The sequence below is a fragment of the Gallus gallus genome, chromosome 31 (genome assembly GCF_016699485.2).
Source record: "Gallus gallus isolate bGalGal1 chromosome 31, bGalGal1.mat.broiler.GRCg7b, whole genome shotgun sequence".
NCBI classification, from domain to species: Eukaryota; Metazoa; Chordata; class Aves; order Galliformes; family Phasianidae; genus Gallus; species Gallus gallus.
Window position 1 is genome coordinate 1798939 of NC_052562.1, and position 25946 is coordinate 1824884.

At 53.0% G+C, this 25946-nt stretch overlaps 2 protein-coding genes and 1 long non-coding RNA gene across 5 annotated transcripts in view; all 3 read right to left on the minus strand.

Annotated features, from left to right (window-relative positions):
* Window positions 1-25946, minus strand: part of CHIR-B6 (immunoglobulin-like receptor CHIR-B6) — a gene marked incomplete in the record, with an annotated part of 141313 nt that overhangs the window by 24172 nt on the left and 91195 nt on the right.
* On the minus strand, window positions 1202-2485 carry LOC124417467. Its single transcript, XR_006932273.1, has 4 exons — window positions 2421-2485; window positions 2312-2347; window positions 1916-2074; window positions 1202-1834 (listed from the first exon to the last, which is right to left on the minus strand). It is a non-coding gene; the product is annotated as an uncharacterized LOC124417467 (long non-coding RNA).
* On the minus strand, window positions 18224-19423 carry LOC121107876 (immunoglobulin superfamily member 1-like). The gene is made up of 3 exons (XM_040654482.1): window positions 19106-19423; window positions 18713-19024; window positions 18224-18592 (listed from the first exon to the last, which is right to left on the minus strand). The coding sequence occupies exons 1-3, from the start codon at window positions 19245-19247 to the stop codon at window positions 18441-18443; spliced, it is 606 nt and encodes a 201-aa protein (XP_040510416.1). The 5' UTR covers window positions 19248-19423; the 3' UTR covers window positions 18224-18440.

The following is a 25946-nucleotide window of genomic DNA, read 5'->3' on the forward strand; positions in this document are numbered from 1 at the left end:
TGTTGGAATGCAAGATGACACGATATACTACAATCTAATTGGAAGAAAGGGTAATAAATCAAATGAAATAAGAGAGAGCGAAAGAGCGATAGAGAGATAGAGAGAGAGAAAGAGAGAGAGAGAGAGAGATTCCGAAACCGAAAGCCTTACTTGATGAAGGTGCACGGCTTGGAAAGCACACCCACTCCTCTCCCGGCAGCAAGCGAAAGTGAAAAAGACCACACGCAACCAGATGACGTATCTTCCGTGATTTGTCTTCCTTCTGTGACCGTGAGGTCCTCTGGGATACGTAGTTCTTCTCTTTTGTCCATGATGTTATGATGTGGAATACCAATAGCAAAGTTGCAAAACCATGACACAGCTCTCCCCCAGGAAGGCTCCATGCTGTGACAGGCCCGAGCAGGGCCAAGCCATGGCTTGCCTGGGAAATGCCAGTGCTGGGCTGCTCCCCTGTTCCTGAGGAGCTGAAAAGGGGCAATGTGTGCCCTTCCCCACCGGGAACGCCTTGGGCTCAGAACCGCACAGTGTGCGCTGTGTTGGGAGCAGCGCTGCTGACAGCCCAGAAGGAGAGGCTGTCATTCAGCACACTGCTGATGGAAGGTTGAAATCCTGGCAGGAACCATTGGCAGCCCTGCAGAGCCAATTCACTGCTGAACGGAATAGCACTCAGCGAGGGTGTATGGTGCTGCCAGATCCATCAGATCAGGAAATGATTCTGTGGTCTGAATTTGAAGGACAGGAACAAGGGATGGACCAAGTTTGCTGAGGAACAAGTCCAGGCAAGTCCTGGGCAAAGGCAGAGAAATCTTTTGTCTTGAGGACACTGATGGACAGGTCCTGGCTAAGGATTGTGATATCCTCTAAGGAGCACAGATGGACAAGGCCAGGGACAACGAAAGAAACGGTCTTTTTGTGTGGACTTATCTCGAGGAAGATGGCCATCTCAGGAGGTATGCACAGGACTCTTGCTCAAGCACCCAGGAATGTCACGTAGGCAGGAGAAAATGGAGGATAAAAGAGGGTCCAACAACCACGGCTAAGTAGAGGCTTATCTCTCACCACGACAGAGTTGAGGGGTTCTCTGCCATCTGATCCTTCACCACAACGTGGAGACTGATCTCTCACCGCAACGTGGAGGCTGATCTCTCACTGCAACACGGAGACTGATCTCTCACCGCAACGTGGAGGTTTATCTCTCACCACGACAGACTTGAGGGGTTCTCTCACCGAAACACAGAGGCTGATATCTCATGATCTCTCACCACGACACGAGCTTCCTGCCTTCAGATCCTTCTCTACGGACCGTTTGCTGACGGACTTCCCTGGGCCTGCTACCTGAGACCTGCTGCTTCCTCCCTGACCTGCACCCTTTCGTTGCCCAACACCGGCCTCGCTGCTCCTGCCCTTCGGCCTCGGACCGTCGGAACGTCGTGCAACGGGACTGCTGCTGGATCCTGGTGGTGACTATCCCCGCTTTACGCAATTCTCGCCTCTTTCTATCTTTTCTATCGCTCGCCTTCCCTTCCCCATCACCCCAATCCTTAATAGTGTCCGTCCTCCCCTTTCCCCATCTCCCTTATTAACATTTGTAATAAACTGGTCGGGCCAACATTTGAACCGTTGTTTCTTAATCTCACGCCGGGCATACATATTTCAAAGAACCTTCTCTCCCTCCTATAAATTGGAGCGAGACAGACTGGAGCTGAGTGCCCTCCCTTGTGCAGAAGGAAGGAGGCCCCATGCTTCTTGTTCCAGCACTGGATGGAGATATTGGTCCCCATCTTCACAAGTTCTCTGGGGCTGAGGGAAATGCCAGGTGGAGGATACCTGTGATCTGAGCACAGAGAGGTAACAGAGATGGAACACAGCCCTGTGGGATCAGCCCAGGGCCATCTGCTTTCCCCAGTGCCCTCACCTGTCACCACCAGCTTCACGGGGTCACTCTTCTCCAATGTCCTTGCAGGTGCCAACCCCTGGTACTGGCACTGTTATATTACTGCATCTGCCTGCTTTATTTCAGCCAAGGAGAACTCAGCCATGTCCTGCACGTTGTCCTTCTGCTCAGTGTATGTTGCTTTTTGGTACAGATAGAGTCGGACCCAGGCAGTTGTCTGGGGCAGGTGGCAGCGCAGGGTGACATTGTCCCCCAGGCACACCCTCTGACTGGGGTGCAGCGACAGGGAGGGTCGGGGCACTAGGACAGGGGACAGCAGTCAGCCTTGTCCTTGCACACCCTCCTTGGCCCCCCTGCTGGCCCCCTGACCACGCTCCTCTCCCTCCGTCCCCATTCTCCCCCTGTCCCCATACTCACGTTGCTGTGCCCTGCTTACAGCCACCAGCCACCAACCTGCAAGCGAAACGATCCTGGTCCCACACAGGGCCACCAACCCCTGTGGTACCACGTCCCCACTGTCACTCACCAAGGATGAGGGCCACGGCCATTGGTGCCATGAGGCAGCGGCAGCTTGGGGACAGCGAGACTGCAGCAGAGGCAGGGGGTGGTGCTGAGCTGCTGTCAGTTCCTCTTTTGCGGCTAGGATGCTGTGATGTCAAGTCCTGATGTGGTAACCGTCGTTCCCATGGAGGTGGTGGCATTACGGGGATCCCAACAGTGTGGCACAGATGTTGTGATGCCCCACACACCTCCCTGGTCTTATGGGATTTTTCGGTTAATTTGGTACAGATTTTGGGGTCCCACAGAAGAGGTGGTGGGATTTTGAGATGAATCAGAAAAAATTGTGTTCCCTCATGCATGGTGGCTGTGTTTTGGGGAGGATTGGTTGGATTTGGCATTCTCAACTGGTTATAATGAATTCATGGTGCTTAAGGAGGAATGTTGGGGTTAGAGATGAGCATCTGAGGGCATTTCATGTCATCCAAAGGCAACCGATGTCATCTACCTGGGTTTGCACAATGTCCTTGACAAGGCTGCACACCACACCCTCATCTCACAATGGGAGAGAGATGGATGTGAGCATTGGGCAGTTCTGCAGAGAAGGAATAGGTTGGAAAGTCGCAGCCAGAGGGCTGTGGCCAACAGCTCCATGTCCAGGTGGAGGTGGTGATGAGTGGTGACCCCCAGAGGTCCCTCCTGGGAGCGCTGCTCTTCACCACCTCTCACTGACACAGATGATGGGATGGAGTGCACCCTCAGCACTTTGCTGATGGCACTGAGCTGAGTGCTGCAGTGGATACGACGGAAGGAAGGGATGCTGGGAAGGACCAACAGAAGACACATTCCTGTTTTCTGTGCTGTGCTTGGTGTGGCCAAACACTGGCAGTGCTTTGTTGACCAACCGCCCTACGATTCCCATGAGAAAGCTGTGGCTACAGACTCATTTTTGGCCAAGCTGTTGCTGTGAACTCACTTGTTTGTGGCCTTGGGGAGGTGAACTGCACACCCAGCAGGCACAAAGGGATGTCTGAAGGGGATCTTGCGGGGTCATCCTCATCATCTTCATGGCAGCCATCGTTGCTCTTTGCTGATTCAGGACTGCCAACCTCCAGGTGAGTCTCACCCCCCCATCCCTTCTCCAGCGCTGTAGGCCGACCCTCTCACTCCTCAAAACAGACCTTGGAATCAGAGCGGTGATCAGTCTGATTCCTATCTCTCTCACTGACTCCTGTTTTCTGTACTCTGACTCACTGTCACTTCTGAGGATTCCCTCCTTCGTTCCCAATTTCTGCACGATAGTGAATGAGACTGAAGAGATTTAGGGAGAGATGAAGGGTTAAAAGCCAAAAGGGAATCTGTGGAATTCCAATGCAGTTCAGACAAAGCTGTGTGATATTAATTAATTTCTGCCTTCCGCTCTTCAGCACTGCCTTTCTTAGGCACTCCTGACTCTTCCACCCATCCTCATCATCCTCCTGGTAGACCAAAATGGGTGGGGAAAAGGATTTGGGGGGACTCTTGAGTTGACATGTGTGATTTGGGGATCGTTTTCTGAAATTATTTCAGTTTTGGTGCATGGGAAAGAGGAGGGAAGAGAGGGAAGGAGGGTTTGAGGCACATGATGTGTTTTGTGTGGTGCACCAGAAGGAGGAGGAAGCTTAAAATAGAAAAGGGGAAGTAATGTTGGCGGAGAAAACAGACTTCTAGGAACAAATCTGCAGGAAACAGCAGATTGTCTGAGTAGAGGTTGGGATAAAAAGACAGTTTTAGATCTAAAGCCCAGAGATGGAGTGATTTCAGTCATAGTTTAGTCCATAGGTTTATTTAAATTCAAACTCACCCGAAGTATCCCACCCAAAATGACCACATGTACATCCAGCACAGCAAAAATGTGGGCACCAAATGATGCCCGTCCTTCTCTTCCCAAAGGCAGACATCAGTCCTGAGTGTAGGTTGGGAATTCTCCTCCAGTTTCATACCAAAGCCAAGAGACGCATATCCTCTGCATATCCTGAACATTCTCCTTTGATTTCCCTACAGATTTGGGGTGCGCAGCCCCACAGCATGACCCCATGGGCCCACAACTCCAGGCCATGCCTGGGCTGTGTGCACGCCTCCACGTGTGCCGTCCCATCAAGGACCACACAGTGTCACCACAAATGGAGGATCACAAATACCACATGAGGAGGTGACACCACAGCATCCCGTGCCCAGGGGAAAATTGAAAGCAGCTTTCTCACCTCTCCCTGTGTCAGCTGCAGTCTCGCTGTCCCCAGGCTGCTCCTGCCTTATGGCACCAATGGCCGTGGCCCTCATCCTCAGTGAGTGACAATGGGGACGTGGTGCCACAGAGGTTGGTGGCCCTGTGTGAGTCCAGGACTATCCCTTGCAGGTTGGTGGCTGGTGACTGTAAGCAGGGCACAGCAACGTGAGTATAGGGACAGGGGGAGAATGGGGACAGAGGGAGGGAAGTGTGGAGAGGGGGAGGGAACAGGGGCTCAGGAGGGTGTGCAGGGACAAGGCTGACTGCTGTCCCCTGTCCTAGTGCCCCGACCCTCCCTGTCGCTGCACCCCAGCCAGAGGGTGTCCCTGGGGGACACTGTCACCCTGTGCTGACACCTGCCCCAGCCGGCTGCACAAGTTGAGCTCTACCAGAACGGACATATGAGATCCAAGAAAGACATGGACATGCTACAGGACACGGTTGAGTTTTCCTTGGTTAGTGTAGAGAAGGAAGATGCAGAGAAGTATCGGTGCCAGTACCGGGTTTTGGAGCCACCAGGGATGTCAGGGAAGAGTGACCCCGTGGAGCTGGTGGTGACAGGTGAGGGCAGTGCGGAAAATGGGTGTCTCTGTGCTGTTCCCCCAGGGCCATGTCCCACTGCTCTTTCCTCTCCGCACTCAGATCTGTCACGGAGTTACCTAGATAGATCTGTGCCCGTGACAGGGGGGCAGTAGGCTTGCGGGCCCCCCTCCCCCCCGGCTTCCCGAGAAAAACGAAGCGGCGGTAACAATCTAAGAAGGAGAACTTATTTTACTAACTATGATGTTGGGATGCAAGATGACACGATACAATACAATCTAATTGGGAGTAAGGATAATAAACCAAATGCAATGAGGGAGAGAGCGAAAGAGCGATAGAGAGAGAGAGAGAGAGAGAGAGAGAGAGTTTCTGAAACCAAAAGCCTTTCTTGATGAAGGCGCCTGGCTTGGAAAGCACACCCACTCCTCTCCCGGCAGCAAGCAAAAGTGAAGAAGAACCGCGCGCAACCAGATGACGTATCTTCCGTGATGTGTCTTCCTTCTCTGACCGTGAGGTCCGCTGGGATACGTAGTTCTTCTCTTTGGACCATGATGTTATGATGTGGAATACCAATAGCGAAGTTACAAAACCATGACATTCAGACTGCAGGATGATTTCCTGATCTGATGGATCTGGCAGCACCACACACCCTCGCTGACTGCTATTCCGTTCAGCCTTCAGGATTTCAGCCTTCAATCAGCAGTGTGCTGAATGACAGCCTCTCCTTTTGGGCTGTCAGCAGCACTGCTCCCAACACACTGTGTGGTTCTGAGCCCAAGGCATTCCCGGTGGGGAAGGGCACACAGTGCCCCTTTTCAGCTCCTCAGGAACAGGGGAGCAGCCCAGCACTGGCATTTCCCAGGCAGCCATGGCTTGGCCCTGCTCCGACCTGTCACAGCATGGACCCTTCCTGGGGTAGAGCTGAGAGGTCACCTCTGCACCTTTCCACACGGAGGGGATCTGACAGCACCGCCCCGTGAGTGTCACGTCCTGTGCATGGAGGGTGGGAGTGTGGGAGCACAGGGACTGCGGTGCTGTCACACAACAGCAGCTCAGCACCACACAGCTTTCATTCTCACTGACCCCTCCCAGTGGGTTTGGGGTGAGAAATGGAGAGAAAGAGGAAGAATTTGCAGGTTCAGATAAAATCTATTTACTGAGACCGAAACGAAGAGAGACATAACAGCAATGATGATGAGATATATGACTTTATTTTCCGAAGCAAGTGATGCACAAAGGAATTGCTCAGCACCCAAAGACCAATGATAAAACTGGAACAGAATAGGAGGCAGGAAATATTGTGGAATCTATAGGGGATATATAGGGCATCTGTAGGAGATGGAAGGGGAGCAAAGGGACATGTCTGGGGATCTCCAGAGGAGGGATAGACTGGGACAGATGAGGGGTTCTTACAGGAATGGTGGTGGTGTTTCGGAGTGGATGGGAGAGGATTTGGAGGTTTTAAGGTGTGATAAGAGATTTGAGGGGATAAAGAAGGACTTTGGGGTAAGAGATGAGCATTTAGGGATTTGGTGTGTCTGGGAAGCATTTGGGATGCACCGGTGAGAATTTGGATTGTTAGATTTGGGGAGGTTATCTGGTTTGTGGTTAGAAGAGGACATCAGGGAGTCCCAAGCAGGGAATTTGAGGTGTGTCCCCTTCCACACACCCCAGAAATGAGACACTTGGGGAGGCCCATCAGCGCGGTAAATCAGTGCTCACTGTGGTGTAGATGACAGGGGACTGGGGGGGCAGTGGGGGAAGTGGGAGGCTGGGAGCACGGGATGGCAGCTGGCATCTCGGTGTAGGTCAGATCCTCACTGTCCCTGGAGGGCCCCTGGAGGTAGAGGAGGAGATAGAGGAGGGGGTCCCCAAGATGAGTGAGCTGAGGGTGGGTCTGTGGTGTAGGTATGTGGGGGATGTGGCCATGAGGAGGAGTCTGCATTTGTGACTGGGCTTAGCTTTGAGGTCTGCATGGGGGATGTTTGGGGGGTCCAGCCGTGGATTTGGGGTGCCCATAGGGTCTCGAGGTGTTTAGGGACTGGTGGAACACAAGAGGCTCAATTTTGGTGTCCCCATGGGTCATCGGGTTTCCCTGTGGGTGCATTTAGTGCCCCTCTAGTGAAGTAATTGTTGCCTACAGGGTCTAGATGGGGTTTAAGGCTTGGAGAATCTTTTGTTCTGGGTATTTAGGGGTATCTGTAGGCTGGGGTTCCCCACAGTGCAGGTTTGGGGGTCATTTGGGGTCCCCATGGGGAAGGTTTGGGTTTCCATGGAAATGCGAGGTGTGGGTCCCAAGAAGTGAACTGGGATTTGGGGTCCACTGACCCCGACACTTACCTGCAATTGCACTGACTCGGGCATCTCAGGGGTGACACCTGCATCAAAAAGAAGAGGGGGGAGGGTGGGAGTTATGTGTGGGCCTTGAGGGACAACCAGGGATCCATAACAGATCAGTACGGAGTCAAAGAACACAAAGGGGATGACTGCGGGGACCTGTAGGGAATGGAAACCATTGAAGTCCTTCCTCACCAGCGCTCTCATCTCTCCGTGTCCAGAGGCTGCGGGCATCGAGACAAAGTAGAGGCCCAGGCTGAAGACCAAGACAGCAGCACAGCCCCTCAGCACTGCCTCCACCAGGTTCCCATGGGACCGCCCCGTGGCACCTGTGGGCTCCGAGTGTTTGGGTGTCCCATCACAGGGCAGGGATGCCGTGACAGTTCCACCCATGGCTGACACTTGGGCCCTACAAATGGGATCTCCGTCCTAACTGGGGTTGCAGGTGTGGGTGTCACCTCCACCACCATGCAATCTACATGGGGTGAGGACACAAATGTGTGGTCCTTGGGGTTCTAGGATTTTTTATTAGTGCTGGCAGTGGCCAGAGTCCCCCTCAGTGGGTGAAGGTGGCTGTGCCCCACCAGTGCGATCCTGGCACAGGATACGGGATGAGCATTCATCTCGGTGCAGGAGGAATGTGCCACCACAACCCCCATTCCAGCACTGGGTGGTGACCTCAGTCCCCATTCCCACATGTTGCCTGGGCTCAGGGAAATGCTGAGCTGAAGGAAGCTGCAGTCTGTGTGCAGGGAGGGGAAGAGATGGGACTTGGCCGTGTGGGAAAAGCTCAGGGCCAGCCGGTGTCCACAGTGCCCTCACCTGTCAGCACCAGCTCCACGGGGTCACTCTGATTTGGATGTCCTCAGAGGCTTTGACACCTGGTACCGGACACTGATATGTCCCGGCGTCCTCCAGGTTTGTGACAGCAAAGGAGAACTCAGCTGTATCCTGCTCCTTGTCTTTTTCCTTGTTAAATCTCAGCGATCCATTGTGCCAGAGCTGGACCCAGGTAGCCATGCGGGGCAGGTGGCAGCGCAGGGTGACATTGTCCCCCATGGACACCGCCTGGCTGGGGTTGCAACGACAGGAGGGTCGATGCACTAGGACAGGGGACAGCAGTCAGCCTTGTCCCTGCACACCATCCTCAGCCCCTCTGCTCTCTCCCTGACCACGCTCCCCTCCCTTTATCCCCATTCTCCCTCTGTTCCCATACTCACATTGCTGTGCCTCGCTTGCTGTCACCAGCCACCAACCTGCAAGGGACACGGTTCAGGTCCCACTTCAGGGCCACCAATCCCCGTGGCACCACATCCCCATTGTCCACTCACCAGGAAGAGGGCCACCGCCATTGGTGCCATGAGGCAGGAGCAGCTTGGGGACAGCGCGACTGCAGTGGAGAAAGTAAGTGGCCGGAGAGCTGTTGTCAGTTCCTCTTGTGGACAGAATGCTGTGGTGTTGTCTCCTCATGTGGTATTTGTGGCCTCCAACTGGGTGGTGGTACTGAGGGCACCTAATGGTGACACACACAGAGCACTGCACACATCCCCAGCTGGGGCATCCTACACAGACTGTCGCCTCTCCAGCTCCTGGTCTGAGATCCACTTCCCCTTTCACGCAGCTGGGATCCACCTGCAGCCATCAGCCCAGCACAGAGTACCCCGCCCTGTGGTCAGAAAAAACAGAATTCCTGCCATGGCACCGACCTCTCAGCCACGCATTTATCAGATGTGTTCTCCCAACCTTCTCAGCATCCCTCGCTGGCACTGAGGGAACAGAGGAGAACTCCACCTGTACTCCCACTCTGCCCACTGACCACCCCAGTGCCCTGAACACCCTTTGCATGGCCCTCAGGCTTCTCTCAGAGACTCCCTCTGCCAACACCAACCACAAAAACCACACGTTGTAACACAAACTGCCCTCACCACCCCACTGACCGCCCTCCGCACTGCACTGGAGGAGAAATAGAAGATGAAGGGGTCGAGCGCGACACTGAGGGTGGTGAGGAGCAGAGCATAAGTCCCCCACTCAGGGCTGCGCTGCTGCACAAAGCCCACCACATGCGAGATGTTGTAGGGTCCAAAGCAGACCCCAAAGTTGACCACGGTGACCACAGCCAGCCCCACAGTGCGGTACTTCTTCTGCGGTGGGATGTGGGGTCGAGTGAGGAGGGCACGGATGAAGCAGATGTAGCAGACCATGGTGATGGCAGAGGGGATGAGGAAGGTGATGAGGCAGAGTGAAAGGCGCAGCGGGAGGACGAAGTGCCGCTGGGTTTTGGATAAGTCGTCGTAGCAGTGGTAGCCCCGGTGGGGTTGGGTCTCAGAGGTGTCGTGGGAGGTCGAGGTGGAGGTGGTGTAGAATGGTGTTCAGAATGATGATTTTTCTTCCAACATCCACATAAGGGCAGATGTGCAAGCTTGCAGGGAGTTCACTATCGTTGTACGGCAATTCAGGAAAGTAATGACGTGGAAAGTTGGAGAGGAAGAAGCAGTGAAGGAATTGCTGTCTGCCTCTGGCAATTCCAGTTCCACCAGCCAGGAGGAATCCAGGGACAGTTGGGTTCAGAAAGGAGTGCCCTGTTTGGGAGGTTCCTAAGATTTACCTTTCTCACAACTCACCAAGTGGGACGGGACATTTTTCTTGGCATCATTGGCAGAATGGCCTGGATAAAGAGCAAGAGGAATCCAGAAGGGCTATGATCTGAGTTGAGAAAGAAGGATTCTTGTTTGGGGCATGTCTGAGCTCTGTGGCAGCTGCTCATATCTACACGAGTTCAGCCTGATGGAGAGTGCAGGATGGATACAGGACTTGTCAAGAGGACGTTGATTGAGATCTGGTGAAGGTGAGGCCATTGTTTGTGGAGTTTGAGGTGCCTCAGTGATAGCAGTGCAGGAAGGTAGATGTGTTGTGCACCAAATTGAGTGAGGAACTGAGTCACTGAGAGCGGTGATAAGGAGTTTGCAAGCTGAACTGGAAGTTGAGCCAAAGGTGTGCTTGCATGCACGGATAGCACAGCACAGTTTGCAGAACCATCTGCACGAGGGTTAGATCTGCTTTCAGAGGGTGTGCAGTTTTTGTACCTGTTTGCAATCCATGCATGATGGCCATCTGATGACCTCTCAACCTGAATCATGAGAACAGCTTTTCCATACTGTGAGAACAGCCTTTTGCAGACCTGGGGCGGATTCAAGCTGAAGGACAGCAGGCTTTCTTAAGTGGAAGCTCAAGAAGGAAATGTGGAGGCCGCAAAACTTGTTGCCAAGTGAAGATAAGGAAGTAGAATAGATGTCCCGCTGTTGCAGATAAGGCAGCAAAACAGATGGCTCAGCTCCATGTACCATCAGTGGGAACAGGTTCGTTCTGCACCACCTTGTAAGGCTGGAAATTCACAGCGACAATAATTACCAGCCTTCGTCCCATGTGGTTTTCAGGAAGGCAGTGAGATGGTGAGGGGAGGATATCCTTTCTCTTTCTGCTCTGCCTGACCTCACAGCACAGTTAGGAGATATTTTCCCTTTCTCTTTGGTGTGATATATTACTATTGATTCCTTGATAAATTGGGTTATATCATACTTCATTACCATTTTGAGTAAAAGGGTTATCTCCTTATCTCAGACAGTTAACGCCTCTTTCTCATCTGACTTCCCGAGCAGGAAGGTGTGAGGATGGGAAGGGCCTAGCTTTTCCATGTCATGGTGTCATGGTTTAGTAATTCTGCATTTTATTGGTATTCCACATCATAACAGCATGGAGAGCACGGGTAATTAAAGGGTTAGTACTCCAGGTCCGTGGATTGACAACCTTCCAGATACCTGCTTCTCAGAAGAGAAGAAGAACTGCATATCCCAGAGGACCTCATGGTCAGAGAAGGAAGATACGGCATGGAAATCACGGGATCAGGATCTGTCGGTTCTCTCTCTCTCTGGTAGCCACGCAGAGGGCTGGGTGTGCTTCCAAGCCATGCGCCCTCACTCAAGTAGGCGTTTTAGTTTTGGAAACTTTCTCTCTCTTGTTTTGTTTGATTTATTACCCTCAATTTCAATTAGGTTGTATTACTTTGTGTTATCTTGCATTCCGATATCATGGCCAGCAAAGTAAGCTTTCCTCCTTACATCGTTGCCTCTGCTCCATTCTCTTTCCCTCTCTGAGCCCAGGTCCTGTTCCCCTACTCCTTTCCCTTTTCCCTTCTCATTTTTTTTGCGAGCTATTGGGCCCACGGGCCCATTGGGCATAGATTGATCTAGATTGATCTAAATAGCTCCAAGACATGGGGATTAGACATAAACTGGGGGAGAAGAGAAAGTCTGTGCGTGGGAGGGCTGTGTGTGGGAGCAGCAGTTAGGGGAAGGGCAGGAGAGCTGACTTCCCCCTTTTGGTGGTGGAAGGGAAAATGCTGGAGAGTTTGTGAGCTCGATGGAGATTATGGAGTCCAGACGGAGGATTGTGGGGGGCTGGATGGAGACCTGTGGGGCCACAGGGAGATCTGGGAGCTGCATGAAGGATCTGCAATCTAATGGAGGTTTGGGGCTGGATGGAAATGTGGGGTTGGTTTGAGGCTTTGTGGGGTGGATTGAGGTTTTGGTGTAGAAGGGGTTTTGGGATTTGAACGATGGATTTTGTGGCTGAATGGAGTCCTGGGGGCCTGGATGTAGTGACTGGGTCTGGCTGTAGAGATCAGAGCTGGATGGAGATTTAGGGGTTGGATACAGGTTACAGATTATAGAGGGATTTGGGGGAATGGGCGACATTTATGGGGCTGGATGGTGGATGTGGGGACTGAATGGAGTTTTTTTGGGGTGGATGATGATTTTGGGGGCTGAAGGTCTTGGGGTTGATTGAGATTTTGGAGGGCTGTGTGTGGGCGGTGGGGTGGGGTGTAGATGTTGGGACTGGATGAAGAATTTGGGGAGGCTGGATGGAGATTGTGGTGCTGGATGTAGCGTTTGGTGTGAGATGGAGGTTTTGGGAGTGGAAGAAAAGATAGATATTAGGAAAGAAAGCCAAGGTGTGTAGGTGAATAGAAGGGCCAACAGGTGTGGAGATAGAAGACTGACAGGCAGAAGGTGGCTTGACTTTGTTGTGTCCGTACTGGATCAGGAGGTGCAGCCCCAGGAGCTGGACACCCAGTAGGAGGCTGGATGGATGGATGGATGGATGGATGGATGGATGGATGGATGGGCGGACAGATGGACAGATGAGCAACAGAGTGATGGAAAGCAGCCCACACTGCTGGGAATCTGTCCTCAAGGACAGGGAGAGGAGCACAGCTGTCAGATGTGTAAGGCTGCTGTGCTCAGGGCACAAGAGCTCTCCATCCCCAGTGCAGGCAGTCCGGAAAGGAAGGCAAGAGTGCAGCATGGCTGAAGCGGGACCTGCTGGTCAAAGTGGAGAGCAAGAAGCAGATGCACAGGCAGTGTCAGCAGGGCCAGGGAGCCTGGCAGGAGGGTGGGGCTGGTGCTGGTCGGTGTGGGGCTGGGGGCAGGAAGGCCAAGGCCCGGCTGGAACTGGATGTGGTGAGGGGTGCAAAGAAGAACGAGGAAGGCTTCGACAGGGCTGTCAACCTGAAAAGGAAAGCCCAGGATGGCGAACTCGAGGAAGGCGGCCTGAATGAATCCATGCGTCTTCACAGAAGTGATGGTGGAAACTTCTAAAGGGGTTTTTATTGCCAGAATCAGCCCATACTTATATAGAAATAAATGGTGCATGAGGCATCTGATAATTGGTTAGCACACAGAAATCACGTGTCTTGCTCGCTAGCTATTTGTACAGCATTAATCAACACACAGCTTTTTCACTGTTTTTCTCATTCCTCTATCTTGATCTCTTCTGAGGCTGGCTACCCCCTTATCTTAACTGAAGCCTTTGTTCTTCTTCCTGCTTTGACAGCTTCAAGGTCTCATAGCCTGGGCTGTGCACATAGCACTCGAGCTCACTAATTCTTGCTCCCTGAGCCACTCTCCTACAATTTCCCCTTTTTCTTTTGGCACAAGCCAGGTAGTACGAATCACATCTTGAACCATTTCTTTGCGAGCATTACAGTAAGCAAGGCACGCTTATCAGCACACCAATCACTGTCTATAAGAACGCACTGGATTTGTGCTACACACTTCTACAAAGCGTTCCTCGTCAGTAAGCTAAGACCACACAGCACACCAGTTTTACCTACAGTTTCAGTATCCCGATGAGTAAAAATACCACAGCCCCCGCACTGGATCAATAACTGTACCCGACCCCACAATTAGTGCACTCCTGATTCTTGTAACCGCTAATTGCTCCTGGCAGTTCCCAGTGGCCAAGAGGCCTTCCCGATGAGATGTTTTCTGCCATCTGCTGAGGGAATACCGGTAGCAGCCTGGCAGTCGCGGCACTATGGATGATGTCTGTACACCACGCGGCTATTGCTCGCCGGAGTCGCTGTTGTAGTCGTCGGGTTGAGATGGGTTGTTGATGTTCGCGGCTGGCTTGGTCCATTTACAGGGAACACATAATGGGCCAGATCCTGGGGAGACACAACTATAACCTCTACTGTTAAACAGTAGCGGAGCAGGACCCTCCCACATGGCAGTGGTAGGGTTCCCATATTGAACCTTCTCTGAGGGAGTAGACTGCATATGAATCTGACTATGATGTACAATTACAGGAGCTAATTCTGCATTTCCTACTAAGCTAAGGAAGTGAAGGGTAAAAAGGACTCGTGATAATCTCACGACTGGATCAATCTCTTCCTCCTGCTTCTGTTTCATTAGGTATTCTTTAACAGTTCTATGAGCTCTTTCTATCATTGTTTGACCCGTGGGACTATGAGGAATTCCAGTGACATGCTTTACCCCCCACATCTGCAAGAACCTGTGAACCCAACCTCCCGTGTACGCCGGACCATGATCCGTTTTGATCTCCTGAGGCACACCCATGACTGCAAAGCAAGCTGTCAAATGCCTCACCACATGGGCTGCCTTTTCACCAGCCTGTGCTGTAGCCCACAGCATTCTAGAAAAGGTATCAATGGATACATGTACATACTTTAACCTCTCAAATGCTGGCACATGACTGACATCCATCTGCCAAATCTCACAGGCTTGTAAACCCTTTGGTTTAACTCCTAGACCTAGGCTAGACCCGTGCTGTGAACCCTGAGAGCATGCCCGCACAATGCCCTTTGCTTCTTTACCTGTCAGGCCGAACTGGCGCCTCAATGCCTCAGCCGACTGATGGAACATGTTACGGCTGCTTCTTGCGGCCTGAAAGGATTCCTGCAGGGCATGTAGTAGTGGACTGACAAGTGCATTAGCACAAGCGTTGCCCTCTCCTAGACCCTGGGTCCCTAGGTGACTCCTGATATGCAGGATGCTACAAGGCACACAGCTATCATCTCTTGCCCGCTTAACCTGCAAGAAGAGTTGAGCTAGTCTTGGGTCCTGGGGGAGCTTAATCAAAGCTTGCTCTATACGTAGCACTACTCCTACCACGTATAAGGCATCTGATACCAAATTTACACACTGATCTCACCACCTGGAGAGGGCCCATGCCACTGCTCACACCAGACCTTGGTGAGACAGGCACAGTGAAAATGACCTTTCTGGCCTCAGTGGAAACATATCCCCGGTTTCTGCCCTCCATCCTTCCCACTTAATCTCGTCACAGCTGCTGCAAGCAGCCTCGCAGTGGGTTGGATGGCTTGTGCCACGGCATTTGCCATAACTTGCCCACTACGCTGTTGCTCTGCCCTACTAGCAAGATCCAACATTTCTCCAACCCCAGCACCTTCTGGGAGTGTAGCCAGAAGTCGCTGCATAGAGGGATTAGCATTCTCAAAGGCAAGCAGCTTAAACATGCTCTGTTTAGCTTCCTCGGTCATCTCTGCTTGACTGGCAAGAGCCTTCCACAGCCTGTCCAAAAATGGTGGATTTGGCTCGGTTGGGCCCTGCTGAGTGGCAGCGAACGATGGCCAAGGTTGCATGTCAGGCACAGCATTAGAGGCCATCTTAGCCAACTGAGCTGCCATGTAATGCAGTTGCAAAGGATGTGTTAACTGTGCTGCCGTATTCCCATATGCTCCCAAACCCGTTATCATGTCAGGATTAATCCCATACAAGACATCCCCCTGGTTACGCGGACGCCCAGCCTCCACCCGCGCTAAGTGTTCCCACTCCCGTTGCCAAATAATAACTTGAGAAGGAGTTAACAACAGCCTAGCCAGATTAGCACAGTGCACTGGGGAATTAACATCAGCAGTAAATAGCCAATCAAGCATCATTTGCGCCACATCAGACTTTATCCCATTCTCTCCTACGGTCTTTTTCGCTTGCTGCAAAACTTTCCACTCGTGTTGCTCATATTGCGGTCCTTGGGGACTCTGCATGAGTGGACAGGCAAGTGCACCTGCTGTTTGCCACTCACCTTCCAGAATGGCATCCCAAATTATGCCAGTCCATCTCCGTTCCGTTACTGGCGCCCCTTCTGCCACAGTATAATGAGACAGAGGACCAGAGGATGGCTTTGGAACACAGGAGTCCACAGCCGGGATTTGCTGAACCAGTTGTTGCAGCGATTGGGCCGGTTTTATAGGGACTAAGTTCAGCGCGTGGTCCCGTCGACCCTCTAGATTCTGTATGGCTTTGTCGCTTTGTCTCCCTAATTCAGTTACTGTAGGTTGTCCTGGCGTCGCCATAGAAACTTGATGACGGTCAGGGGGGAATAAGTCTGCCTCCGAGTCAGACTCCTCATCTCCACTAACCGGCAGAGGGACTTGCTGCAGATCAGTGGGGGAAGGAGGCTCGGAGGTTGGCAGGGCCGGATACAGCGTCGGCCGGCTCGCCATGCCCCCTTGCTCTCTGTCGCGATGTACTTCCGCATCTTAATGCCAGTCGCCGCAGCCGGCTGAGAAGGAGCTTCCTCCTCGGGAGGTGCTGATGCAGCGTGGTCTGCGGAGGCCCCTGCTCCCCCACCCAACAATTTCGCTATGGATGAACACTGCCTTGACCCCGCCAGGCTCCTCACCGCCATTGGTCCTCTAAAGAGATTGAAAAGATGAGAGCAGCTCTTGGGGAAATTAGAGGACCCTGCCTTCGCAGGAGCGGCTATAACTTGGGTAGCAGAGGCAGCCACTTTCGCCTCCGCTCTCATAGTCTTAAGAGTATTAATCACAATTTGTGACTACAGCGCCTAGGGCAGTATTCGCCTTCGCCTTGCCCTGAATGGATGTGTCCCACATGCAGTCCCCAGTTTCGTGCCATTCTTCCACTACGAAAATGAGCGGAGGAGCCTTCAAGAACCCCTGTTCTCGGGCCCACATTACTAGCTTAGCTAGGTCTTTGTCCTTCACTGTCTCCCCTCGCTTAGTGAGGATAATAAGAAGCAGTGTCTGTGCTGCTGCAAATTCCACATCCATGCAAGCAGCAAGTAGCGGAGGAGGAAGCTGCGCAATCTTCCTACCTGGGTTGCCATCCTTTTTGGCATACAGCACTCACCCCGCTGCGGGCCTGAGTCGTTGTCCTCTCGACACACGACGCTCTAAGCTACCGTCCTCTTGGCAAACAGCACTTACCCACAGCAACCTTCCCTGCTCACATTGCCTCCACGTCAAACCGCTGTGACAACTCTCGAGCGTCCCGCTGCCTCCACGTCGAACCACGGTGGCAACTTGTGCGGCTTTCCCGGGTCCCTGTTTGGGCACCACTTGAAGGAGGGTTGCCCGAAACAAACCACATGTCTTCATAGAAGTAATGGTGGAGCTTCGATTTATTGCCCAAATCAGCGCATACTTATACAGAAATACAGAGTGCACACGGAAATAGTCAGCTCATGATTGGTTAGCATACAGAAATCACGCATCTTGCTCGCATAGCTATTGGTCCAGCATTAATCATCACACGGCTTTTCACACTGTTCCTCACATTCCATTGCCTTAGTCTCTCCCCAGGCTAGCTTCCCCCTTATCTTAACTGCAGCCTCAGCTTTTCTTTTTGCTTTGACAGCTTCAAGCTCTCATAGCCTGGGTAGTGCACGTAGCACTCGTACTCACAATGTCCTTGCTCTTGGAGCCATTCTCCTACAACTGGAGATGGTGGAGAACAGTATGGCTGTGAGGAGGGACATCTCTTGTAAGTGTGTGGGGGTGGTCAGTGATGGTGTGTTTGGGGATGTGGGGGGACTTTGATTTGGGGTAACATTGGTTCGATATTGAGAGTAAATATGTGTGCCTTTTGGGGGTCCTATTACATTGTATGGATTGCCCACACTGTCAGGGGGATGTTTATGGCTGGGTTTTCCCCAGTTGGTGCAAGGAATTTGATTTGGGCCCTGGAGGATCTCCACAATGCAGATTTGTGCTTCCCTCTGGTCAGGATTTTGGGGCATCACACCAGGTTAGAGTAAGCCATCTGATTTGGGGGATCCCGGGGTCCTCATGGGCAGGGATTTGGGTTCCAGGTGGAGTATGAGGTTCCCAGGAACAGGCTGGGATCAGGGGTCCCTGACCTAAAGACTTATCTGGAAGTGCACAGCCTCAGGAATTTGTGGGTAGGCACCGGAGTCAAAACAGAACAGGAGCATTGTGGGGTTATGGGGGATGAATGGGTTTGATACTTGTTGGACTTGTGAGAATAAACAGGGGATGCAAGAGGAGGCAGGTAACACTTGGGTGGATTTATAGTGGATCTGTAAAGGATGGACACAGATGCACAAGATGACTGGGACTAGATAATTTATAGGGCCTGGAAGGGGAGGCAGGGGATACATGTTGGATTTATAGGTGATGGAATGGGGACAAAGAACACCTGGGGGAATGGATAGGCAATGTATCGTGGATCCAATGGTACACCTGGTGGATTCTACAGAAGAATGGAAGGAGAGGAAGAGAAAGACTGGGGAGATGTGTAGGGGATGTACAGGAGATCCAAGCCATTAAATCCCTTCCCCACCCAGACTCTCATCTCTCCGTATCCAGAGGCTGCGGGCATCGATGACAAAGAAGATGCCGAGGCCAAAGATGAGGACAGCAGCGCAGCCCCTCACCACTGCCACCACCAGGTTCCCACGGGACACCAACTCAGCACCTGTGGGGTACAGGTACTTGGGCGTGTTCATCCCCAGCATCACCTCCATGGGGAAGGGATGTGATGACACTGCCACACACGGGCGGTACTGGGGGCAAGCAAATGGGGGCAGGTACCTACCTGGGCGTGCAGGTGTGGGAGTCACCTCCAGCGTTACGCTGTCCCCAAGGGGTGAGGACACAAAGAGGGAGGCCTTGGGGTGATAGGAGCACCTGTAGGTGCCACTGTCAGCTGGGGTCACCGCAACAAGGATGAAGGTGGCTGTGCCCCCGCCACGGGGGTCCTGGTGCTGGAGAGGGGCTGAGTGCCCGTCCTTGTGCAAGAAGATGATGCCCCCATAGCCCTGATTGCAACACTGGATGGTGACATTGGTCCCCACTTCCACAATTTTTTCGTGGCTGATGGAAATGTTAGGTGGGGAATATCGATGATCTGAATGCAGGGAGATAACAGAGATAGGACATGGCCCTGTGGAGAATGCCCAGGCCCATCTGCTTGCCCCATAACCCTCACCTGTCACCACCAATTCGATGGGGACACTCTTCTCTGATACTCCCGGTGGCTCCAAAACCCGGTACTGGCACCAATACTTCATTGCATCTTCCAGCTTTACACAAACAAAGGAGAACTCAGCCATGACCTGATGCTTGTCCATGTCCTTGTAGGATCTCAAAAGTCCATCCTGGAAGAGCTCAACCCAGGCAGCCAGCTGGGGTAGGTGGCAGCGCAGGGTGACAGTGTCCCCCAGGGACACCCCCTGGCTGGGGTGCAGTGACAGGGAGGGTCGGGGCACTAGGACAGGGGACAGCAGTCAGCCTTGTCCCTGCACACCCTCCTGGGCCCCTCTGCTTGCCCCCTGACCACACTCCCCTCCCTCTGTCCCCATTCTCCCTGTACTCACATTGCTGTGCCCTGCTCGTTGTCACCAGCCACCAACCTGCAAGGGACACAGTCCAGGTCCCACACAGGGCCACCAACCCCTGTGGCACCACGTCCCCATTGTCACTCACCGAGGATGAGGGCCACCGCCATTGGTGCCATGAGGCAGGAGCAGCCTGGGGACAGTGAGACTGCAGTGGGGACAGGGAGTGGCTGGAGAACCGCTGTCTGTTCCCCTTGGGACATGATTCCATTATGTCACCTCCCTATGTGAAAATTGTGATCCCCAAGTTTTGGCACCATGTGGCCTACAATGGGATGGCACTTGTGGAGTGGCACACGCTGCCCTTACTGGGGTGCCCCACACAGGCTGTCACCCCTCATGTGTCACACGCTGTCCCCAGATTGCTGCCAGTGTGTGGCTTTGCATGGTGTTCCTCGTGGGATGCCAAACACAGCACATGTGGCTCCTATGGGGTGTTGTGGCTGAGAACGCTCTGTCGCACTGTGCTGCTATGCTCTGTGCAGCTGGAGGTCCACAGGAGGTTGTGAGGCCTCCAGATCTATGGGTAAGGGTTGGTGGTGGGTCTCCAAATCCATGGGGTGGTCTGTGGGGCAGCGTTTGGAGTTCCACAGGTGATTGTGGCGTCTCCAAATCTATGGGTCGTGATTGGTTGAAGGGACTCCAATTTTGTGAGGTGAGCAATGGGACATGGTTTTGGGGGGGTCCATAGGTGAGTGTGGGTCACCAAATCTATGGGGCAATGTGTGGGGGTGGGTCCCACTTTGTGCTCCACAGCGATGGATCTCCTTTTTAAATATATTTTCCCTAGTTTTGAGGTCCTCCCCCCTCTCCTCATAGCAGACATCTGCGGTTCAGGAAAAGCCACATTTCCCTCAGTGACACCGCAGCCCTGTGGGAACCCCCAGGGAGACTGCCTCTCTGTTCCCCACCCCACACATCTGTCGAGTGCTCCCAAAAATGTGCTCCCCAAGATTCCCCCCCCCCCCCCCCCATACGTCCCCACAACCTCGAGTGCTATCCCCCATCCCAGGCTCCTTCCCTAAAGCTTCCCTCAGCAGCTGCTCCTCCGTGGTCCTTCCAGGTTGCTGCCCCTGGTGGATCGGTAAAGATACTGCAGAAGGGAAGAGGTCACACACGGCTCCACCCCATTCCTCCCCCGGATCTCAGCGCTGTGCTGGGGAGTGCTTGGATGCGGTGTTGCTTTCCAAGAAACTCTTAGGCAGAAAGTGGGGTGAGATGTGCTTGTGTGGGGACAAAGCCATGGGAAGCAAGCAGAGATGGGGTTGGACCCTCCAGCTTTTGTGCCAATCTATTCTGATTGTGGCTGCCCTCAATTAGTGAAGCCAGCTGAAAGCATAGAAATATTGCTTGCATCTTCTGCCCATGTTGGGTGAAGCACAGGGATTTCTGGGTGGTCATCCCCAGCCCGACACAAAGCCCGGATAGCACTCTGGGGGAAAAGGACCAGATTTCTGCTCTGAGAAGCTGTGGTTTCTATGCGGTGGATGTGGTTACAAGCTTGTCACTCACCCTGCACGCCGAGCGCAGTCAGCAGTAGCAGCAGCAGCCCCAGAACAGTCGCTTTCAGGAAGACCCGGTGCCAGCGCGGGCAGAGGGTGGGAGCTGGAAGAGTCCCCATTTGTTTAAAAAACAGATCTTCCATCGTGGTTCCCGCGCAACGTTGATTCAGAAGTTGATGGCTGCTGTGTTTCCCCCAGTTCTGGGGGTCTGTGGATCCTAACCAGTTGCTGCAGTGGTTCCCCGTGGGGAAGGAGCTGGTAGAAGGAGGTGATGGCAGCAGGCACCCATGGGCTGGGCTCCTGCTGGAGGGTGGATGGGCAGAGGGAGAAGGACACCCCCTGCATGTGCTGTTGTGGAGGTGGTGGAGGCTCTGCAGGTCCTCAAGAGCATGGCGTGGGAGCTTCACAGACCCCATACCTTATGAAATGATCCCAGGGTAGAGCAAATGGCGCTTGGTAGCAAGTGGGTCTGTGTGGAGCTCATCCCACCAGGACCCAGGCTGCATTATCACCATTTCAGATTCAACTTCCAGTTCCTCACATCGGGTTTCCTGATGAGGGCTGATTTTTGATGCAAATCCATCCCACCTCCGGACACTTGCAGGCTTCCTTCTTCCCCATCCCTTCCTTCCTCCTGTCCCCACTACAGACCAGGATCAGCCCATAACTCAGCCAACATTCCTGGTGTTTCTTGGGGAAAACAATGAAACAAGAAACCCCCAAACCAAGTTAGCAGTAGGCACCCAACACCCAAACCAACACTCACCATCGTGCTTCTCAGCAGGAGAAAAACCACTTGCAGAATGCCTGAAATCCACGCTGCTATTTTCCCCGTCCATAGATCACAAGTTAACAAGACTGTTCCCAAAATGACAAACCCCAGAGCCACTTCTTGCTTTGTGACAGACCTGCCGGTATCTGCATCCGGTGCCAGGAAAATAGCACCCGCTGGGCTTCTGATCTGGGCTTTGCTTCTTCTAATTTCCAATTTGGGGTATAGATACACACATGCTGCAGCCTTTCCCTTTAGCACAAGTTGATAGGTGCCATAGGTTGCTCACCTTGAGGTGGAAATTCACCTCTGGGTTCAGTGGGCACATCAGGCAATGAAGTGCTGAGCTGCTGGGAAAGCAGTAAGGAACAAAAACACTGCTGAAATATCCAGGAAAAAAAAAAATCACTGGACAAGAGGATAGAAGCATGCAGAATTGCAGGGCAGCCCTTGGAGAGGAGAAGCAGCGCCAGCGCAGGGAAGGAAAGAGCCCTGAGAGCTGGGATGGCCCAGAGGGAAGGAACAGCTCAGTGCTGTGAGCAGCAGCTCTGAGGCTGCAGTACTGCTGAGAGCAGTTGCGTTGGAACACGCTCTGCTCACAGCTGTGGGGATCTGCACCCTTCGGGCCCCACGTTGGGCACCACAAGGACTGCGGTGCTGTCACCCGGCAGCAGCTCAGCACCACACTGCTTTTATTCTCACTGACCCCCTCCCAGTGGGATCCCAAAGAGACTCAGAATAAAATGCCACAACTTGTGGGTCAAGAAAAAAATCTATGTGCTAAGAGAAAACAGGAAGAGAGAAAAAAACAGTAATGCTTATAGTATATGTCTACATGTGTGTATTTATGTGTAAAGAGTTATAAAGAAATGTGCACATAGCAGTTGCTCACCACCCCCAAAGTGATGCTAAAAAGCAGAAAGGATGGAGTGGAGCATGTCCATCGTTTTGTAATTTTGCTGTTGGTATTCCACATCATAACAGCATGCACAGCATGGGCAATTAAAGCGTTAATACTCCAGTTCTGTGGATTGACAACCTTCCAAATACCTGCTTCTCCAAAAGAGAAGAAGAACTGCATATCCCAGAGGACCTCACGGTCAGAGAAGAAAGATACAGCACAGAAGTCACAGGATCAGGCTCTGTCAGCTCTCTCTCTCTCTGGTAGCCACGCAGAGGGAGGGCTGGGGGTGCTTCCAAGCAGTGCGCCTTCATTCAAGTAGGCCTTTCGCTGTTGGATATCTTTCTCTCTCTTGTTTTTATTTGATTTATTACCCTCAATTTCAATTAGATGTATTATATTGTGTTTATTCTTGCATTCTGATATCACAGTCGGAAAGTAAGCTTTCCTCCTTAGATCATTGCAGCTGTTCCATTCCATTCCCCCTCTGAGCCCAGGTTTCCTGTTCCCCTACTCCTTTCCCTTTTCCCTTTCATTTTTTTTGCGAGCTATTGGGCCCACGTTCCTATTGGGCATAGATTTGATCTAGATTGATACTAAATAGCTCCATGGCATAGGGTTAGCCATAAACTGGGGAGAAGAGAAATCCTGTGCGTGGGAGGGCTGTGTGTTGGGAGAGCAGTGAGAGAAAGGGCAGGAGAGCTGACTTCCCCACTTTTGGTGATGAAAGAGGAAATGCCTGGAGAGTTTGTGAGCTCGATGGAGATTATGGAGTCCAGATGGAGGATTTTGTGGGGCTGGATCGAGACTTTTTCGGGCCACAGGGGAGATCTGGCAGCTGCATGAAAGATCTGAGTCTCGATGGAGGTTTGGGGCTGGATAGAAATATTGGCTTGGTTCGGAGGCTTTGGGTCTGAATGGAGCCTTGTGGGCCTGGATGCAGAGAATTGTGTCTGCCTGTAGAGATCAGAAGTTGCATGGAGATTTAGGGGCTCGAGGTAGGTTTCAGGGGGGATGGAGATTTTTGGGGATGGGTGCCATTTATGGGCGATGGATGGTGGATGTGCGGGGGACTGAACAGAGTTTTTTTTGGGTGGATGGATGGGCAGATGAGTAACAGAGTGATGGAAAGCAGCCCACACAGCTGGGAATCTGTCCTCAAGGACAGGGAGAGGAGCAGAGCTGCCAGATGTGTTAAGGCGCTTTTGCTCAGGGCACAAGAGCTTCTCCATCCCCAGTGCAGGCAGTCCGGAAAGGAAGGCAAGAGAGCAGCATGGTGAAGCGGGACCTGCTGGTCAACGTGGAGAGCAAGAAGCAGAATGCACAGGCAGTGTCCGCAGGGCCAGGGAAGCCTGGCAGGAGGGTGGTGCTGGTGCTGGTCTGTGTGGGGCTGGGGGCAGGAAGGCCAAGGCCCAGCTTGGAATGGACTTGGTGAGGGGTGAAAGAAGAACGAGGAAGGCTTCGACAGGGCTGTCAACCTGAAAAGGAAAGCCCAGGAGGGCGAACCCATCAGTGAGCAATGCAGGCAGGCTGGAAACACAGACAAGTAGAAGGCTGGACTCCTTCATGGGGTATATGGGTCTGCACACTGCCTCTGTGTGTCAGTAGATTCAATCAGACTCAAAAAAGGCTGTCCCCTACATTCTGAGAGCAAGGCAAGAGCCACCTGTTTCCTGTCCTTCTAATTCAGACGCGGAATGATTTACTGATCTGAGGTCCTGGCAGCACCACACACCCTCGCGGAGTGCTATTCCGTTCAGCAGGGAATTGGCTCTGCAGGGCTGCCAATGGCCCCTGCCAGGATTTCAGCCTTTCCATCAGCAGTGTGTTGAATGACAAGCCTCCTCCTTCTGGGCTGTCAGCAGCGCTGCTCCCAACACAGCGCACGCTGTGTGGTTTTCTGAGCCCAAGGCATTCCCCGGTGGGGAAGGGCACACAGTGCCCCTTTTTCAGCTCCTCAGGAACAGGGGAGCAGCCGCAAAAGGGGCATTTCCCAGGCAGCCCTGGCTTTGCCCATTCCTGGGCCTGCCCAGCATGGAGCTTTTCCTGGGGGAGAGCTGAGAGGTCACCTCTGAACCTTTCCGGACCTGTCACGGGCAAAGATTTTTTATCTACATAACTCTGTGACACCAGAGAAGCTGCATTTCTTGATGTTCCTTTCTGCCAGAGTGGTGACTTCAATCATTGCATGAGCGCTCTCATCCTCCCTTCTGCACACATCACTTGCAACTCCTCAAAATGGACCATGATTGCTTTCCTCCCTGCATCTCTCTCTCTTACGTTCCTTCTCTGCTTCTCTCCAATTTCTCCTCCTTTTCTTTTCCTCTTCTTCCTCATTTTCCTCCCATTCATCTTTTACTCTTCGCCTGCAGCAGCCATGAACCATGAAAGCCCAGGTTGAGAGCGTGGTGGGGCACCTCAACAGACGCAGTGTGCAGAGTGCATCTCTCCACTTGTCGCAACCCCAGGGGACCACAGTGCAACCACCCTTGTGCTAATATGTCCCACATCAGGAGGTGAAATCATATCTTTCCTGAAAAAGGGGAACTGACAGCAGCTCTCCGCCACTTTCCTTTCCCCTTGCAGTCTCACTGTCACAAGCTGCTCCTGCCTTATGGCCATTGGCGCGGCCCTCATTCTCAGTGAGGGACCATGGGGACGTGGGTGGCACGGGTGGTGGTGGCACAGTGTGAGACCATGGACCGTGTCCCTTGCAGGTGGTGGCTCGGTGGCAGCGAGCAGGGCACAGCAAGGTGATATGGGGACAGGGGGAGAATGGGGACAGAGGGAAGGGGATGCGAGTGGAGGGGGAGAGCAGAGGGGCTCGAGGAGGTGTGCAGGGACAAGGCTGACTGCTGTCCCGTGTCCTAGTGCCCCGACCCTCCCTGTCACTGCGCCCCAGCCAGGGGGTGTTCCCTGGGGGATCCTGTCACCCTGCGCTGCCACCTGCCCCACATGGCGGCCTGGGGTCTGGTTGTACCACGAAGAAGGTCGGGTCGTACACAAAGGGAAAGAAGAAGGATCAGGACGCGGCCGCGTTTTCTTTTTTTTGTTAGCACACTGCAGGAACACGCAGGTCGTTACTGGTGTCCGTACCGGGTGTCTTGAGTCAGCCGAAGTTTGTGGCAGTTGGAGAGTGAACCCCCGGGAGCTGGTTGCTGACAGGTGAGGAGCACTGGGGACAGCAAATGGCTCTGGGTGCTCCCCACAGGAACCGTGTCCAACTGCCTGTTCCCTCCCTAATGCAGATCTCAGAT

Coding starts and splice junctions, on each gene's coding strand:
- LOC121107876 (XM_040654482.1), bottom strand. CDS start 19,247: ATGGACAAGCATCAGGTCATGGCTGAGTTCTCCTTTGTTTGTGTAAAG. Junction 19,025..19,105: donor CATCGAATTGGTGGTGACAG/GTGAGGGTTATG, acceptor CCCTGCATTCAG/ATCATCGATATTCCCCACCT. Junction 18,593..18,712: donor TCCCACACCTGCACGCCCAG/GTAGGTACCTGC, acceptor TGTACCCCACAG/GTGCTGAGTTGGTGTCCCGT.